General features: G+C 47.3%; 2 protein-coding genes across 3 annotated transcripts; both read left to right on the forward strand.

Moving 5' to 3' along the window:
• On the forward strand, nucleotides 1–5,357 carry rp2 (RP2 activator of ARL3 GTPase). The gene is made up of 5 exons (XM_084445005.1): nucleotides 1–315; nucleotides 1,144–1,812; nucleotides 2,478–2,592; nucleotides 4,250–4,335; nucleotides 4,433–5,357. Exons 1-5 carry the CDS (start codon nucleotides 148–150, stop codon nucleotides 4,514–4,516), a joined length of 1,122 nt encoding a protein of 373 aa, XP_084301131.1. The 5' UTR covers nucleotides 1–147; the 3' UTR covers nucleotides 4,517–5,357.
• A 372-nt stretch (nucleotides 5,358–5,729) lies between these two features.
• On the forward strand, nucleotides 5,730–15,699 carry jade3 (jade family PHD finger 3). 2 transcript variants are annotated; one of them, XM_084443741.1, is made up of 12 exons: nucleotides 5,730–5,864; nucleotides 9,295–9,362; nucleotides 9,783–9,842; nucleotides 10,068–10,150; nucleotides 10,516–10,673; nucleotides 10,811–11,001; nucleotides 11,205–11,416; nucleotides 11,721–11,888; nucleotides 12,017–12,133; nucleotides 12,414–12,872; nucleotides 13,014–13,131; nucleotides 13,314–15,699. In XM_084443741.1, the coding sequence occupies exons 3-12, from the start codon at nucleotides 9,794–9,796 to the stop codon at nucleotides 14,192–14,194; spliced, it is 2,436 nt and encodes an 811-aa protein (XP_084299867.1). In that variant the 5' UTR covers nucleotides 5,730–5,864; nucleotides 9,295–9,362; nucleotides 9,783–9,793; the 3' UTR covers nucleotides 14,195–15,699. The 2 variants fall into 2 exon arrangements, with proteins under 2 accessions (XP_084299867.1, XP_084299866.1); XM_084443740.1 differs by lacking the exons at nucleotides 5,730–5,864; nucleotides 9,295–9,362 and having other exon boundaries at nucleotides 9,663–9,842.
• The last annotated feature ends 420 nt before the right edge of the window (nucleotides 15,700–16,119 follow it).

Here is a 16,119-nt window from a genome sequence, read left to right on the forward strand (position 1 = left end):
GGAAGCTTTGCTTTCAAGTGCGTGATAATCTTGAAACAGAGTGGCAAGACCAAGTAAATGTCTGCGGTCTGGTCGGAAGTAGAAATTATTGTCTGAGGATTGACGACTAATCAGCTGTAGATAATTGGCTACTTCTAGCAGAACAAAATGGGCTGTTTCTTTTCCAAAAAATCCAAAAGAAAATCACCTGATAAAGAAGAGCTTACTCCGACGACGACGACGGTAGAGACGAGCAACAACATTCCCACCAATGCCAGCAGCAGTAATAACACAGAGGAGGCGCCCAAGCAATATAGTTGGGATAAGCGTGAAAAGGTATGGAGAATGCTTGGCACTGATAAAAGAACACAACCATTGCCAAATTATAAAATTGTCATTAATATTATTAGCTAGCTAACAACTCATGCCATCGCAGCATGTCACGACACGAACTAGCTAGCCCCAACCTGTGACTGAAGAAGGGAGTTAGAGATTGTGGCTAGGCTGTAATAACGCCATAGCTAGTTGCTATTTTCAAGCTGCTTTTTATGCAACATTCGTCTGTTGTACGAGGTAGCCACTATGCTGGATACATTTGTGTGACGATGACGATTAATAAAATCTGCACATTGCTTTTGCTAATGACGTGCAGTTGAACTAGTCGCTACCTAAACAATTGTTGTAAATGATGTTAGCTAGCTATGTGCACACATGAAGCTCAAATTATTCAAACCTTTTGCCTAGTTCGCTAGGATATAGAGCTCATTATCGGCTTAAAGTCACTGCACGACTTGCAACAAGTTGACTTGGCACCTGTCCAAAAACTATGCCATGGATTACTACTACTAACGTTGCAAAAAGGTCCCGCCATCATCAAGCAAGTTACAGACTACAGTCTGTGTGTTGTGGTTAGTGGCTGTCAAATGCACCCTGCGTCTCTGGCTGAGAGGGGCTGTTGACAGGTCTGATCCACCTTTGGCCATTTGGCATGAATAGTTGAGAATCAACACGATCTGCTTCTACAATACCTAGTACAACAGTCAACAGCAGACATGCAGAAGGGAGAATTAATATATTAATGTATCATAATATCATATGCAGCTAATAACTGACATCATGATCATAGTCTCTTATTCTGAGGGTCTGTTCTTGGTCTTCTTGCAGGTTGATCCAAAGGACTATATGCTGACAGGCCTCAAGGATGCCACCATAGGCCGATTACCAGGGACGCTGAAAGGGCAGCAGTTTGTCATCCAAGAATGTGAGAACTGCAACATCTATGTGTTTGACAATTCAGCCACAATCACCATTGACGACTGTGTCAATTGCCGCATCGTCCTGGGGCCTGTGAAGGGCAGTGTGTTTTTCAGAGACTGCAAGGACATCAAGTGTGTGGTAGCGTGCCAGCAGTTCCGCACACGTGACTGCAAGAAGATGGAGGTGTTCCTGTGCTGTGCCACGCAGCCCATCATTGAGTCGTCCACGGGGATGAAGTTCGGCTGTTACCAGTACTATTACCCTGAGTTGGCTTTCCACTTCAAGGATGCTGGGCTGAGTATATTCAACAATAACTGGAGCAACATCCACGACTTCACACCGGTCTCTGGCGAGACCAACTGGAGCTTGCTGCCCGAGAACACAGTAGTGCTGGACCATGTGCCAGCGCCGGACGCAGAGTCGGAGTTCAAAGCTGTCCGGATCTCCACTGACGCCGCGCGTAGCATCGTGCCCCTGACGAAGGGGGGGAGGCGCAAAGACAGCGACGAGTCCTGCCTTTTTGTGTTCTTTGCTGGGGAGTACACGACTGCAAATGCCAGAAAACTCATTGATGAGGTGAGGAAGGAAGTGTGATTTGCTAAAAAAACGTCTTGAGACATTTTCCATGATGCTTTTGACTTGGTGGTAAACCTCAACTTCCCATTTTGGAGCTGACACTGACTTCCTTGCACAACCCAATACTCCTTTTGAAATGTAGAATAACCATAACCCTAACTGCAAATGTATGATTTTTTAAATATTCATTCAGAAATATTACTGTAAAATCTTGTTATTAGTAACTCCATGTTGTTTTCTGATATGAAACTCAGAACATTGTGTGTTGGCCTGTAGGCATCATATCTGAACAGCATAAAATGACAGATTAGTTTGATCAGCTACAGTCTGGAAGAGTTATACTTTAAAATGCTTATATTTGGTTGTGGATGAACCGGTACAAAAGGCAGGAGAGTCAGCCTGAGTTTCATTGGTATCTCTTTACCTTCAGAGCATTCCATGTATGTGTGTGTTAACGTCAAAGTATGCATTACTCATCATAAGAGAATGGGTCATGGACTAGTCATACTCATCAGAATGGAATCTGTTGAATTCATGTTTTATTCCTGTCCTGCTCTACTCTTTGTGATTTGCAGTATGTGTAAGGTTGAGGATTGGTATTACAGATTTGATCTAGATCTGTTTTAATGCAAAATATCCTTCTGGTTAATCTACATTTGATACAGGCCAGTGGAAAAGGCTTTGTCCTGATCCAAACAAAGGAGGTGTCCATGCGCCCTGAGGATGTGAACAGAGTCTTCCAGAACAATGCTGAGGGTCTCACTGAGTGGATCACCAAGGGTAAGTTCCTGATTCATCGTCATCATCATCATCGGGTCGTCCACAGATGGGCATCCCATCTTTTGTCTCCAGTTATTCCAGTCCTCCATACACCTGGCGATCTCATTGATGATCTCCACTTCCGTATCCATCTTAAGTATGTCCACAAATGTTTTGGTAGGACGTCCTCGCAACTTCCATCCGCACCATGGAGATGGCTCCCATAACACTAGCTTGCTGGCTGGAAGCTCATGGTGTCTGTAGCAGTGCCCAGCCAACCTCATTCTTCTTGCTGGTATCTTCCCATTCACCCTAGGCCTTGTACAGATCTTCAATACTGACGTGCGCGTTATGACTTAAAGACAGTGCTGCACGTAGCATTCTGTTGTAGCATCCGTCCAACGAACTCTGCAGGGAGTGGCTCAGGATCCAGCACTCACAGCCATACAGGAGAACGGCCTCCACGGTGGCGTCGAAGAAGTGGAGCTTGGTTTCACGGGGAGGTTGTATTTCCAGACGTTACTCATGCCATTTAGAACTCTCCATGTGAGCGCCTTCCTCACTTTGAGGTCCTGCTCTGTTGTATATGAATTTACCCAAGAGCCCTGGTATTTGAAGTCCTCATACTCCTTCAGAGCAGTACCTTCAGCTGTCAGTAGGGGCAGATGTTCTGGAGTGTTATAGGTGATGACTTCACTTTTCTTGGCGTTCAGTCCAAGACCCACCTTGGCACATTTCTTTTCCACTCTGGTCCCGAACTCTTGTGCTTGCCTCACGTGGTTAGATATCAGGCTGATGTCGTCGGTGTAGTCCAGGTCTGTTAGGTCTACAGCGGGATACCTTCTCCACCTCCTAGGTGTTATAGTGAAGCCGAGATCCTCCTCCCTTCCCTGGATTGCCTGCCTCAGTGCGTAGTCCAGGACTATTATAAAGAAGAAGGGTGTGAGGGTGTTCCCTTGTAACACTCCTGCTATGATGTCAAAATACTTTGCTGTTGCCGTCAAGCGTCACAACCCTTGCCCTTGTGTTGGAATACATGGCTCCTATGGCCCAAAGTAAATTGGGGGGGAACACCATAGGCCTTCTATGTATTGAGTCATGCCTTTTTGAAATCAATAAAACACAGCACCGCTTTCATGTTGTTCTTCTTCACCTCCTCGATGATCCTCCTTAGGGCCAAGATCTGAGTTACTGTGGACCTCCCCTCTCAAAAGCCATTCTGGTTCCCTCTCAAGTGCGGGTCGATGGCACTCCGCAGCCTGTTAAGTATCATGCGGTTGTACATCTTTGCAATGATACAGGTCAGGCTGATGCCGCGGTAGTTGTCCAGCTTTTAGAGATCCCCGGATTTAGGCACTGGGATGATGTTGGAGAGAGACCATATATCAGGCTTGTTATTTTTCATTAGAGCAAGGTTGCAGATGTCCAAGGTGATGTCATCATGGTCACAGTTCTTAAAGATCTCTGGAGGCGTGCAGTCTGGCCCAGCACTCTTTCCCTGCTTCAGAGTTCCTGATTAATTTGACCATATCGCCCCCTTTGTTATTCACTGGTTATTATGCTAGATTTGCAGGTTGGACAATTGAATGTAGGTATCAGTGGGTGAGTGTAGTGTGCTGTATTCATCTTTTGTGCACAGTTTTGTTTTCTAATTACTAATGTTTATTAATTACCAAAGGCCCGGTTGTTGCCCTGGAGTTGAACGGGAATGGGGTGGTAGACGCCTGTAAGAACATTGCCAGCGAGGTGTTCAGTGGGACCAAGGTAACATTTTTTTAATCTTAACATCCTGATTTAACCTACTTCCTCATACAGAAATACATTGTTGATGTCTGATGTTTCCTGTGTTGTGTTTTTACAGGTATTTGTTTCAGAGAACAAAAGTACTTCTTCTCGAGATGTGGATAATTTCTTCAACTTTGCTGACATGCAAATGGGGCTGTGATTCACCAATCATCTAAACAAATCATATTTCCTATTAATTTTATATGCTGTTGTTTTGTTTTACCAGTATTTTGGCTCTGAATCAGAATGGTAGGAAAGTAAATGGTAGCACCCTTTACCAACAGAGATTAGATTATCCTACATCCCCATGCCATTTAGAAAATACTTTAGTTTTTTTTGCTGTAAACCACTCTGTAAACATGGACATTTATTAATGCTATGAATATTTATTGAATGTATTTCATCAATCTTTAGTTTACAGTATATTATGTGAATGTAGCTATTTACTGGAAATGTAGATAATTTGGTAACTGTTTGTAGTGAAAAGCAAAAGGATGCTTGAGGGAATGCTTGAGGGCTTTTCTTTGTGGTTCTGTGAGTAATCTCTAGTTTCCAGACATGCTGTTAGCTTTAGGGTTTTATAGATGGTTCATGTAATCAGATTTTTGTTTTGTAATGTGTTTGGCCAAATGTATATTTTGTTTCATTAAATGCAGTCTTTGGACAAGGAGAAACTGCAATATGATTTAAAGGGTGAATTCTGTGTTGAGTGTTGTGGCATTGACTAAACACACACGTCTTGGATTGCAGATTCCATGCATCAAGCTAAGGTAATTGATAAGAACTGGATAAATAAAAGTAGGCTACTTATTATACACAATGTTTTGAGTGTATTTGTCAGTGGGTGCTTTTGTGGTTTAATTAAGAGCTTGCGGGAAAAAACATTTTGCTGCTCATTGTACTGGTATGATGTGACAAATAAAACTTTGAATTGAAATGGTACTACAATCTCAGCTCCTTGACAAAATAAACATTTGTATTTATTTTGTGAATGATTGATGTACGCTACTTTTGTATTTGTACATTTTTGTAAATGATTCTATTTGTAGAATTGATTGTAACATGGCATATCAATACACATTGTCAAAATTGGCAGTTTTGTTGCATTATTTGGTGGGGACAATTTTCTAATTTGGGTCTGTTGGATTGCATTCGACCTGTTTACCATCCGATTTGAGATGCAGGTAGTCTGGACCTAGTCTGGACCCTGCCTATATATTTTAGGTATGTAGGTTTTCTGGTGTAGGCGAACGCTGTCGTTCAAAACAAGTTGACACAAGATCAACATGGATTGGGCGGAGTTTAGGACCCTGCGGAACTGGCGGTACAATAGGGCTGTTGTGCCGTGTTGGTGGAGGAGAAATTGCTGCTCTTGGAAATTCTCTGTGGAATATAACAAATTGCAGGAAATCTGTGTCATTGTACCTCCGTGGTACATGTACATGTTAGGCATTTGATCGAGGCAGTTTCCGATTGGAGTAAACTGCAAAGTTGCACGTGAATCCAAGGTAAAATCGCTCAACATAAAGCTTGTGTGTTCTGTGGGCTCTTGTGCTAGGCTTGCCCTGTATAGCTTATCCAGGCTGTGGGCCTGCTTACTCTTTATATTTGAGAAATAACATGTTTTAATCTCGTTTTCTGTGTTGATGATATTACATACTATGTGGCTAGTAACATCGACCCTATACTCGACATAACCGTTTGATTTGACTGTAAGATAATTGTTCTATGAGCATGAGGAAGTCTATTTTGTAGGAGAGGGCAATGGCGCCCTTGTTTGATTTCAGTCACTGGAGAGCCGCTGCTGTAGTCCTCATCTTTCAGTTAGTAAGGCTCGAGTTTGGCGCCAAGGCCGACATAGCTACTGTCTTGCACTAATAATAATGACACATTATTCTAACACTGCAATAATGTTGCAACAATGACACATTATTATAACATTATAGCAAGGATCTAACCAGCTAACGTTACCACGAGGTAGCCTACCATGTGTATATTTACATTTTTGGACAGTCACTCGGGCAATTTGTGTAGAAAGGACAGATTGTAGGCTACTGTAATTGTTGTTGCATAATAATGTTATTGTGAATATTAGCTACACATGAATGTAACGTTAGCTAAAAGGCTTGATGGTGACATACAGTTAAGGTTTAAAGAGCGAACATCGCACACCCTTTATGAATTTATGTGGTTTAAATTCGACTAATGTGAATTAAATTGTCTCAGCCAGGCACATTGAATATGTGCAAATCCCGTTTCTTCTTCTGTAGCAAAGTGCATTTTTAAAACGGAAGTATTTTCTTAGGAATTCTGGAAGGATTCTGCTTGCTCCTCCCATGTGGGGTCCCGCTGTGCGATCATGGCACAAGAGAGCGCGAATTTTCATCGTGTTGAAATTCTAACATAGGCTAGGCTACTTCACAGAATCAGATTTTCCTTACTCTAGTATCTACTTTTTATGTTGATGTATCCGTCTGCGACCTAAAAAGCTTTATACACAGCAATAATATCACTCATAGCTAGTAAACAGTAGGCTATAGGTTTAGACCAGTGATATGGTATAACACTGTAGCCTACGCTTTATCAAATTGCGAGTCATCTAATATTCTAACAAGATAATTGTACAGTTTGATTCAACATTTCTGTTTTAACCTGACTTTTGTTAGTGAGACTCAGGCTAGCTAGACACTAGAAAGTCAAATTCACAGTGAGGATGTTGTTAAAGGGGGTTGTATGGATAAGACAGTTCCATAAAGCTATAATCACTAGACTATGCTGTGAATTACTACTCAAGGAGGCAGTGTAGTGGGTAGCTTTGTGTCAATAGCAGGTGCAGCCTGTTCCTGTCACCCACGTCTTGTCTTGATCTTGAGAGTGTGTGCCGGCGCCCTGGGGGAAGAGCGGGTCTGAGAACACACTGGGAGAGTGCCAAGCACCCAGCAACTTTATCCCCATGGTGATGCCATTGTGCCGTATGACACCAATGCTACAGGGTTCGGAGTGGCCATAGTATCTGTGATTTGTAAATAACATTCAACATAGCAGAGCTGACATGTTTATTGTGGCTGAGCAGCTGCCCGTCTTAGACCAGATATAGGTTGGGCCTCCATCTGTCTCAGAGGTTGAGCCAATGACTCTGGCCCTCCATGAATTTCTGAATTTACAACTCTAAATGAGGGTGTTTTGTGCAAATTGCTACACTGTGCAGTAACTAAGTATTGCTGCTGCTGCTGCTACTACTACTACTACTAGTCCAATAGCCATGTTGGCCGGGAGACACGTAAGATTAGAATACAAAAGTTTATTTGCGTACTTGTACAGGTACATTGGAATTCTTGTAATCGCTTGTCCTTATAGTGTCTTATCAGTGCTAATCCGCTCATTCCAGTCCTAGGTACTCAGCTAGACATTGAAAGGTTCCCAAACTGGCAATTTACTATCCGTAGTCTAGCAGTCTGTCAGTGTCATCCTCATTTACTCATCCCATCTGATCATGGGTGACTGTCTGTGTCCATGGTGTAGGCAGTGCAGTTAAATTACGTTCGGGTATACAGTTGTGCATAGTGTGCATAGTTGTTTGGGTAAAGGTTCATCCATTGAACAGCTGAAACAAAGGAGTCCATAAACCAAGGTTATTTTATTATAATAGCTGTGGAGGATCATCCTATGCAGCTACAGCCCTGTTCTCCTGTCTTTGGTATGGTTTGTTGGGACCTCAAAACTACCAGCATTTTTGTTGTGACTGTAGATTTGGTCTGTAGAGGGTGCTGCTAGCTACAGACCCACAGTACGGCGTGATCTTCACACAAACTGGAGGCCAGGGCGAGGGACTCCATGTTAGGACTTCCTGTTTTGAGTATTTTTAGAGCTCTTTGAGAGTGTACCTAGCAGTGTTGTCAGACATGTGCAATGGGTTTACTGTTATGGGTTTGAAATTGCCCTGTAATTAGGCCTATGTATTAAGCCAGTCAGTGTAGGTTTACCAGTGTCTAATTTCCTTTATCTATCTCAAACCATTCATATTAGCTATGGGCCTGGTTCTGGCACACAGGTAGTGTGTTTTTTCGGTCTGGAGCGGTGTGTATAGTAAGACATGGGTTTTGTGCCTCTTTTCCTACGCTTTGCTGCCCTCATGGGGAATGTGAGGCACGTCCTGACTGTTGAAACGGAGAGCTCTCTAATCGAGGAGCATTTTGAGTCCCTCTTTGTAGGAGGGTGAACAGGGTCCTTTGTATCTGACACTTCACCGTTGCTCCTCAGATATAACCTAACCTGCGTCAGCAGCACACTCCCTCTCCGCTTCATTTGACTGTGTGCTGCTGTGTCCCAACTGTAAAGCCTAACGTAGGCCTAGGCCTGTATGTGTGCTATTGTCGCTGTTGCAAGCAGAGCCCCCCCCGTGGCTTGACCTGGCCCAATATTTATCCAGGGCAGATCTAACCATCTAGCCTGGCTTCGCCAGACCCAATTCGCGAAAAATGCAAAGGGTCTGGAAACTCACAGTTGCTTTGCGATTCCTAAGGGGCGCTACCAACGGGCGTAGATCAAAATGCCTCTGGACACAATTGGCTAGACCTACAACCAATCAGCGAAAATGCCTCTACGGCGCTCCTCTTTTCCGTCATCTTATTAAACCCGCCCCATATTAGATAAACGATTGTGATTGGCACAAACAAATTTCTGTTCGAGCGGATTCCGTTCGAACGGTTGGATATCCAGACTGATCTGTGGAGTGAAATCGAATGTGAGCTCGTGAGATCAGGCTGGCGATGCCAGGCCAATATCCATCCACAGGGCCATAATAAAACACTGACACATTCTCAGCCACTGGGTATGCAGCCATAAACCTATCCCATTATCTATCTACTGTACGCCCGTTTTGATGGTGTTATCTTGAGCGACTGTATTAACTTGCCTTTCATTTCCTATAACTGACAGGGATGAGAGGAGGCTGTTTGGAGTGCACTAGAGGAATCCCTAGCATGCTTTTCGACTTGAAATTTATGGTGAGTGACAAATTCACTGTTCAGACAAAGAGTGTTCCGCATGTCCATCTTTGAAATACTGTATCAGTCCAGTTCTTGAAAAACCACGAGTCCAGGATTCTTTGATGACGTTATGAGTGTGATCAACTACACTGTTGCGGCTCGACGATGGTTGTTATTTGAATATGAATCATTCTTTTCTGAAATCTGACAAAAACGAATGTTTCTACTACTAAAGGCAATACAAAAGCTGTTTGGTGCCCTGGGCTGATCATCATAGGCCTGTATGATTTCTCTCTTTTATTCAACCACTCTGTCAGTGGAGACTCTGTTGACGGATGTTTTCTTTAGTTAAGGACGAGGCTTGATCTGCGTCCAGGAAACTGTCCTTCTGTGTCTTCTTGGCCATGACTGCGGTCTGCTCTCTTCTCCTCCCTGCAGGATACGTCAGGATGAAACGTCTCAGGTCTTCAAGCAGCAGTGACAGTTCTGACAATGAGAGTGAGTAAACCTTCTGCATACAGCACACGGACCTCTCTCACCCAGACACCTTTCAGTGTGTGTGAGAATATGGCGAACAAGCTGCTCTAAACCGAGGCAGTATTACCGTTACGCAAGATCCATAATCTTTAATCATTTAATCAGCCGAATCAGCAGAACCTCTGAAAGGAAAGAGAAGGAAGCAGGTCGGCGTCTGTTCACCTCGGCCTCTACTGTACCTTTCAGGTCCTTCAACCTCCTTCTGCTCCTCCAACAAGTATGGAAGCAAACCTGGAACCCCCGTCCCCATGCCCAAGAAACCGGCAGAGGTAAGGGGAGGCGAGCCGACGCACAGCCCCCCCCCCCCGTCCCTCCTCCTCCCTCGCGTCTCACCCCCCCCCCCCCGTCCCTCTTCCTCCCTCACATCTCACCTCACCCCCCCCCGTCCCTCTTCCTCCCTCACATCTCACCCCACCCCCCCCTGTCCCTCTTCCTCCCACACATCTCACCCCACCCCACCCCTGTCCCTCCTCCTTCCTCACATCTCACCCCACCCCCACCGTCCCTCCTCCTCCCTCATGTCTCACCCCCCCCCCTGTCCCTCCTCCTCCCTCGCGTCTCACCCCCCACCCCCCCCACCCCCAAGCCTTGTGCCTGCCTGCCTGCCAACCTGGTCTGTCTCTCTCCCGAGCAGGTGTTCAGAAAAGACCTGATCAGCGCGATGAAGCTTCCCGACTCCCACCACGTCTCCCCCGAGGACTACTACCTGCTGGCCGACACCTGGCGGCAGGACTGGGAGAAGGGGGTGCAGGTGCCGGCCAGCCCAGACACCATCCCCCAGCCCTCCATCAGGTACAGCACGCCCACGCCACCCCCCTCGGGCAACCGGACAGTCTGTGGTGCAATTGTCAAGTACATAACAAAATCTAACAGCAAATACCCTTTTTTGTGTTTGCGTTGTGTGTGTGTGTGTGTGTGTGTGTGTTCAGGATAATTGCAGAAAAGACCAAGGAGGTTCTCTACACCAGGCAGAGGAAGTACATCCAGTGCTGGGGTCAGGATTCCACGGAGACCGGCTACGTGAACATCAAGGAGCTGGCAGAGACCATGTGTCGTTATGACCTGGATGACATGGACCTGTACTGGCTGCAGGAGCTCAACATGGAGCTGGGGCAGATGGGTAAGGGAGGGGCTTCTCCAGCTTCCCATCAAAGAGTCCCTAGCTGTTACACAGATGAGTTATGTTAGAGTTGTTCTCACTGTGTCACTCACTCTCTCTTCTGGCTGTCTCTGTCTGTGTCGCTCCTTTTTTCTCTCCCTCTGTCTCTCTTTCTCTCTCCGTCTCTCCATTTCTCTCTCTCCGTCTCTCTTTTTCTCTCTCAGGGGAGATCACTGTTGACGAGCTGACGATGGAGCGCACCATGGAGGCCCTGGAGAGGCAGTGCCACGACAACATGAACCACGCCATCGAGACGGTGGAGGGCCTGGGCATCGAGTACGACGAGGACGTCATCTGCGATGTCTGCCGCTCCCCAGACAGCGAAGAGGGCAACGACATGGTGTTCTGCGACAAGTGCAACATCTGCGTTCACCAGGTAAACGCCGGCTTCCTCCTCTGCCAGTCACAGCCAGGGAGGAGGCCTGTAATAGACATCAACCGGGAGGGGCCGCAATGGGAAAAAAGGCGGCCATCTTGCTTCAAGTTGGAGTTACCGTTTTGGCCAGGCACCTTTGTTATGGTGGGAGAAAAAAGGGTGTGCCTCCCCTCCTGCTTTTTCTACCTAAACCCCCCCCCCCCCCCCCCCCCCCCCCCCAAAACGAGCATGTGACCGTGGTCCTAGACGGCCCGCCGTAGCATTCTGACCACCTCTCCTGACCACCAACTCTCTCACTCCCCAGGCCTGCTACGGTATCGTGAAGGTGCCAGATGGAAACTGGCTGTGCAGGACGTGTGTTCTTGGCATCGACCCACAGTGCCTCCTGTGCCCCAAGAAGGGCGGTGCCATGAAGGCCACCAGGGCGGGCATCAAGTGGGCACACGTCAGCTGTGCCCTGTGGATCCCTGAGGTAACAAAAACAAAATTGCTTGCATCTACTGACTAGCCTTGTACTGTAGTCTCCCATAGTAATGTGCTGATGGTTCATCTGACTGACTGGCCGGCTGTGTGTCCTGCTCCATGTTCCCTGTGCTGTAGGTGAGCATAGCTTGTCCAGAGAGGATGGAGCCCATCACCAAGGTTTCCCACATCCCTCCCAGCCGGTGGTCCCTCATCTGCAGCCTCTGCAAACTGAAGACGGGCGCATGCATCCAGGTGTGTGTGTGTGTGTGTGTGTGCGCGTGCACGTGCGTGTACGTAAACCGCCTGCCCCTGTGCTGAAATGGGTGCAGTGACGAGTGTGTGTTGGTACAGTATCTGTGCCACACCTTCTCCACACCTGTTTGTTTGCTGGCGATTAGGCATTAGGCTTAGGCAATTATACGGGATGCCGGCCGTAGCTTTTTTTAAACAAAGCGTTGCTAAAGGAGTAAGTCTTTACAAGGGCGCACTTATGACACCTCATATTATGCGTGGTGCTGTTTCTCCCCCACAGTGCTCCGTGAAGAACTGCACCATCCCCTTCCACGTGACGTGCGCCTTCGAGCACAGCCTGGAGATGAAGACCATCCTGGACGAGGGTGACGAGGTCAAGTTCAAGTCCTACTGCCTGAAGCACAGCAAGCCCAAGGCTGGGGAGCCCGGCCTGAGCCCGGCCCGGCCCAAGCCCCCCACCGAGGCCGAGCGGGGGGGCCAGCGGGGCCAGAGGCTGCTGGAGCTGGAGGAGGAGTTCTACACGCTGATCCAGGCCGAGGAGCTGGCCCAGAGTCTGGGCCTCTCCCAGCACCTGCTGGACTTCATCTACCAGTACTGGAAGCTGAAGCGCAAGGGCAACTTCAACAGGGCTCTGCTGCCCCCTAAGGAGGAGGAGGAGAACCTGCTGCAGAAGCCCCAGGAGGACAGCATCCACACGCGCATGCGCATGTTCATGCACCTGCGACAGGACCTGGAGAGGGTGGGTGTGGCTCCGAGCGGCGGTCCGTGCCACCGCCGCCACCATTTGACCGTTTCAGTTGAAGCTCAGGTCGAAATAGCCTTGCGGACGCCAGTGGTTCCTCTGTCTGATGACATTTCGTGTGGCATGTCCCTCCCACAGGTCAGGAACCTGTGTTACATGGTGAGCAGGAGGGAGAAGCTGAAGCTGTCTCAGAGTAAAGCCCAGGAGCAGATCTTCAACATGCACGTGAAGCTCATCAACCAGGAGCTCTCAGCTGGTGAGATGTATAACCTCTGTTTTAGGCTTGGGGGGGTGGGGGCTGTAGCTGGTCACAGACTTCCTCTGTAACAGGAAACTATAGTTGGAGAAAAAAAAAATCATGAAGATGTCTTTGAATACGTACTACTTTTTTTGTTTTTTTTTGTTTAAACCTTCGGTGTGTTTTGTTTGTCTGTGAAGGTCTCCCTGTGTCCTTCCCCGTGGAGAGCCTGCTGTTTCGCCCTCCGCCGAGGATAACGCTGAAGCTCAAGATGCCCAAAGTCTGTCTGGGAAACGGGAAGTCCAGCTCCAAATCGGGGAACGGGCCCCTGTGTCCGGACAACAGCGAGAACGTCCACGAGCGCGTCGGCATCGGAGGGGGGAAGGGGGGGCTGGGACAGGGGAAGCCCCAGCTTCACGGCCGTGGGAGGAGAGAGGAGCGTTCCAACGGCCTTCTGACTACCTCAGGTCACAGGTCACAGAGCGGCACCGCGCCCGGCGGCGTCGCGCTGCCTATCGTCAAACCCACGGGCAAACCCCTGGCGCTCCACGCTGCCCTCCACGGCCACCCCTCCAACGGGAACGGCAAACTGGACCAGCAGCGCGCGCACGCTCCCAAGTCCAACGGGGTCATGGAGAAGAAGTTCATAGGTCAAAAGGACAGCTCTTGCCAGACGACCCTCGGCGACCAAGACTCTACCAGCGAGGTCTCGGGCAAGGGAGGCCAGGCGGGCGGCTTTCGCAAGTCCACCATGGAGAACTTCAGCAGGTCCTTCAAAGACGCCACCGTCAGCCTGGTGCGGACCACCGAGGACCTGCGGGACTCGGACAAGCTGTCCCGCAAAGGCTCGGCCAAAGAGCGGCCCTGGGCCAAGCCGGCGCCGGAGCGGCCGCCGGGCGGCGCCAGGCCCTATCAGGAGAGCGACGGATACTGCCCGGACCTGGAGCTCAGTGACTCAGAGCCAGAGGCCAAGGGCAGGCACCAGAGGCCCGGCAGGGGGGCTCCGCCCGGGGGAGACTACAGCAGAGGAGCCAGCCGAGGCAAGCAGTCCCTGGGCTCTAGGAACTCAGTCCAGAGGTGACAGCCGTCTCGGCCGATCCCTCGACCCACCACCCCACCGGTTGTCTCGCCTCTCACCGGCGGTAGTCACAAGTGCCAGGACCATCCCTCCGACCACAGCGCGTCTCACCGGAGCCCCGCCCCTGCCAGATGTGGGCAGTCTGGGACGCGCTTTTAGACACCAGAGCTAGCCCCCCCCCGCCCCCCCCCCCCCGCCTGAGGCATGATCTTTTCTCTTGTATGTGCAACATGAGAGACAGGAGCAGCTAAAGAGCCAGATGCATGACGGGCCTCCGAGCCCAGAACGTCAGCTCAGGGGGATTCTGAGCGACGCGCGTCCCCTCTGTCGTCAGTCCCGCCAAACTTGGTGTGAGAGGAGCGGCCTTGTACTGTCTTCTGAGATTCAATTACTCGTCTCTACTCCAGCTAGCATTGATTTCTCTATATTCTGCACAACTGGCAATTTGTATACATAACAGTTGAATGGAACCAAACTTCATTACCCTTCTGCTCCTACATAGGTTAAAGTTGCTTTTCAAACTACTATTGTTATATGTAAATACTGATTATCAAAGAACCGCTATGTGGGTTGTACATTGTGTATTGGCAAGCTCAACACTGAAGTGGATTTAAACTTACATTGTATAATTAGTAAGTCGTCCTTTTGCCACAAGTGAAAGATCCTCTGACAGTAAGGTTGTGTGGCTGAATAAAATGTGACGTACCAGATTGAAAAGGTTTTGTGAAACTAACATTAAGATCCTTCCTATTTCTTTCCCCTCTCGTTCTCTTTTCTTTCTTTCTTTCTCTCTCTCTCTCACTTGAACAGTTAGCATTAAAATACTTATACCTTTCCCCATTTCATTTTTGAGGGGGTCATACATCAGAGACAAGTTCTTCCATTGGTATATAAAAAGCTTTTTGTTTTCATCAAGTTTTCAATGTTCAATGGGGCGAATATGTTTTAATATGAATTTACTTTACTTGCACCAGTTTGATCAATTTTGTCATGTAATAGTAATAACATGATATGAGGTCAGCTGAGAGACTGAGAAACTATTTGATTGTTTCAGTACCATTCCATGTCTTACCCCACAGTGGTCAGTAAGGATGTCCTATTCTGAGATGTAGTAGCCAATAGGAATATACACTCCCACTAATCATGGATTAGTGGATTGGAATGCAAGTGAGGTTCTACTGCCCCCTTGTGGATAACTGTAAACACAACTTTACATTATGACATTTCAGATAGACTACCTGGCCTCTTTGTTTTTAGTATCAAGGAGGGTATTTAATATGGCACTTAAGTGTTCAACACATTCCTCTGTCTGGCATGAAGGAAATCTCTATTTGTATGCTTTTATTTGCTGTATGTGTTCTATGAACTTCCAAACATGTCCTCATCTACATTGTACTGTATCTGCCAGCAGCCAATGAAAACACTGTTATGAAGTGGGTGAACTACAAGCTGCAAAATAAATGCATTCTTTAAGGAACTCTGATTTTACACTAAACGGTGGAAAAATGACCTACGGATTTTCACTGTTGTGTTTTTCCTCTGAAAAAATACCTTTTTCAATAAATTTTGAAAATGTATTATTGCATTTGTTCTGTATTTTCTGCATTGTCTTTACTGTTAACGATGATTAACCTGTACGTAATGAGGACAGAAAATGCACATTTAACATTTGGACTGCATGCTGAATGCTTCTCATTAATTAACTGATTTGGGAAGGGTCTTTAGAACATACAGCAAATGATTGATCTTAATCACTGGGTAGTTCACGTAACCAGCGTGGTGCCTGGCCTAAATTCATTAACGAGCTACTGTATCTCACTACATTGTCAGCTGAAGTACTAAGTGAAGGTGACGATGTAACACCACTACTATTAGGCGATCTCTTGTGCATCCTTTTCTGATGTGATACTACCAGTCCTCTAAATGTT

The sequence above is a fragment of the Borostomias antarcticus genome, assembly GCF_949987555.1.
Source record: "Borostomias antarcticus genome assembly, chromosome: 10".
Taxonomy (NCBI): Eukaryota; Metazoa; Chordata; class Actinopteri; order Stomiiformes; family Stomiidae; genus Borostomias; species Borostomias antarcticus.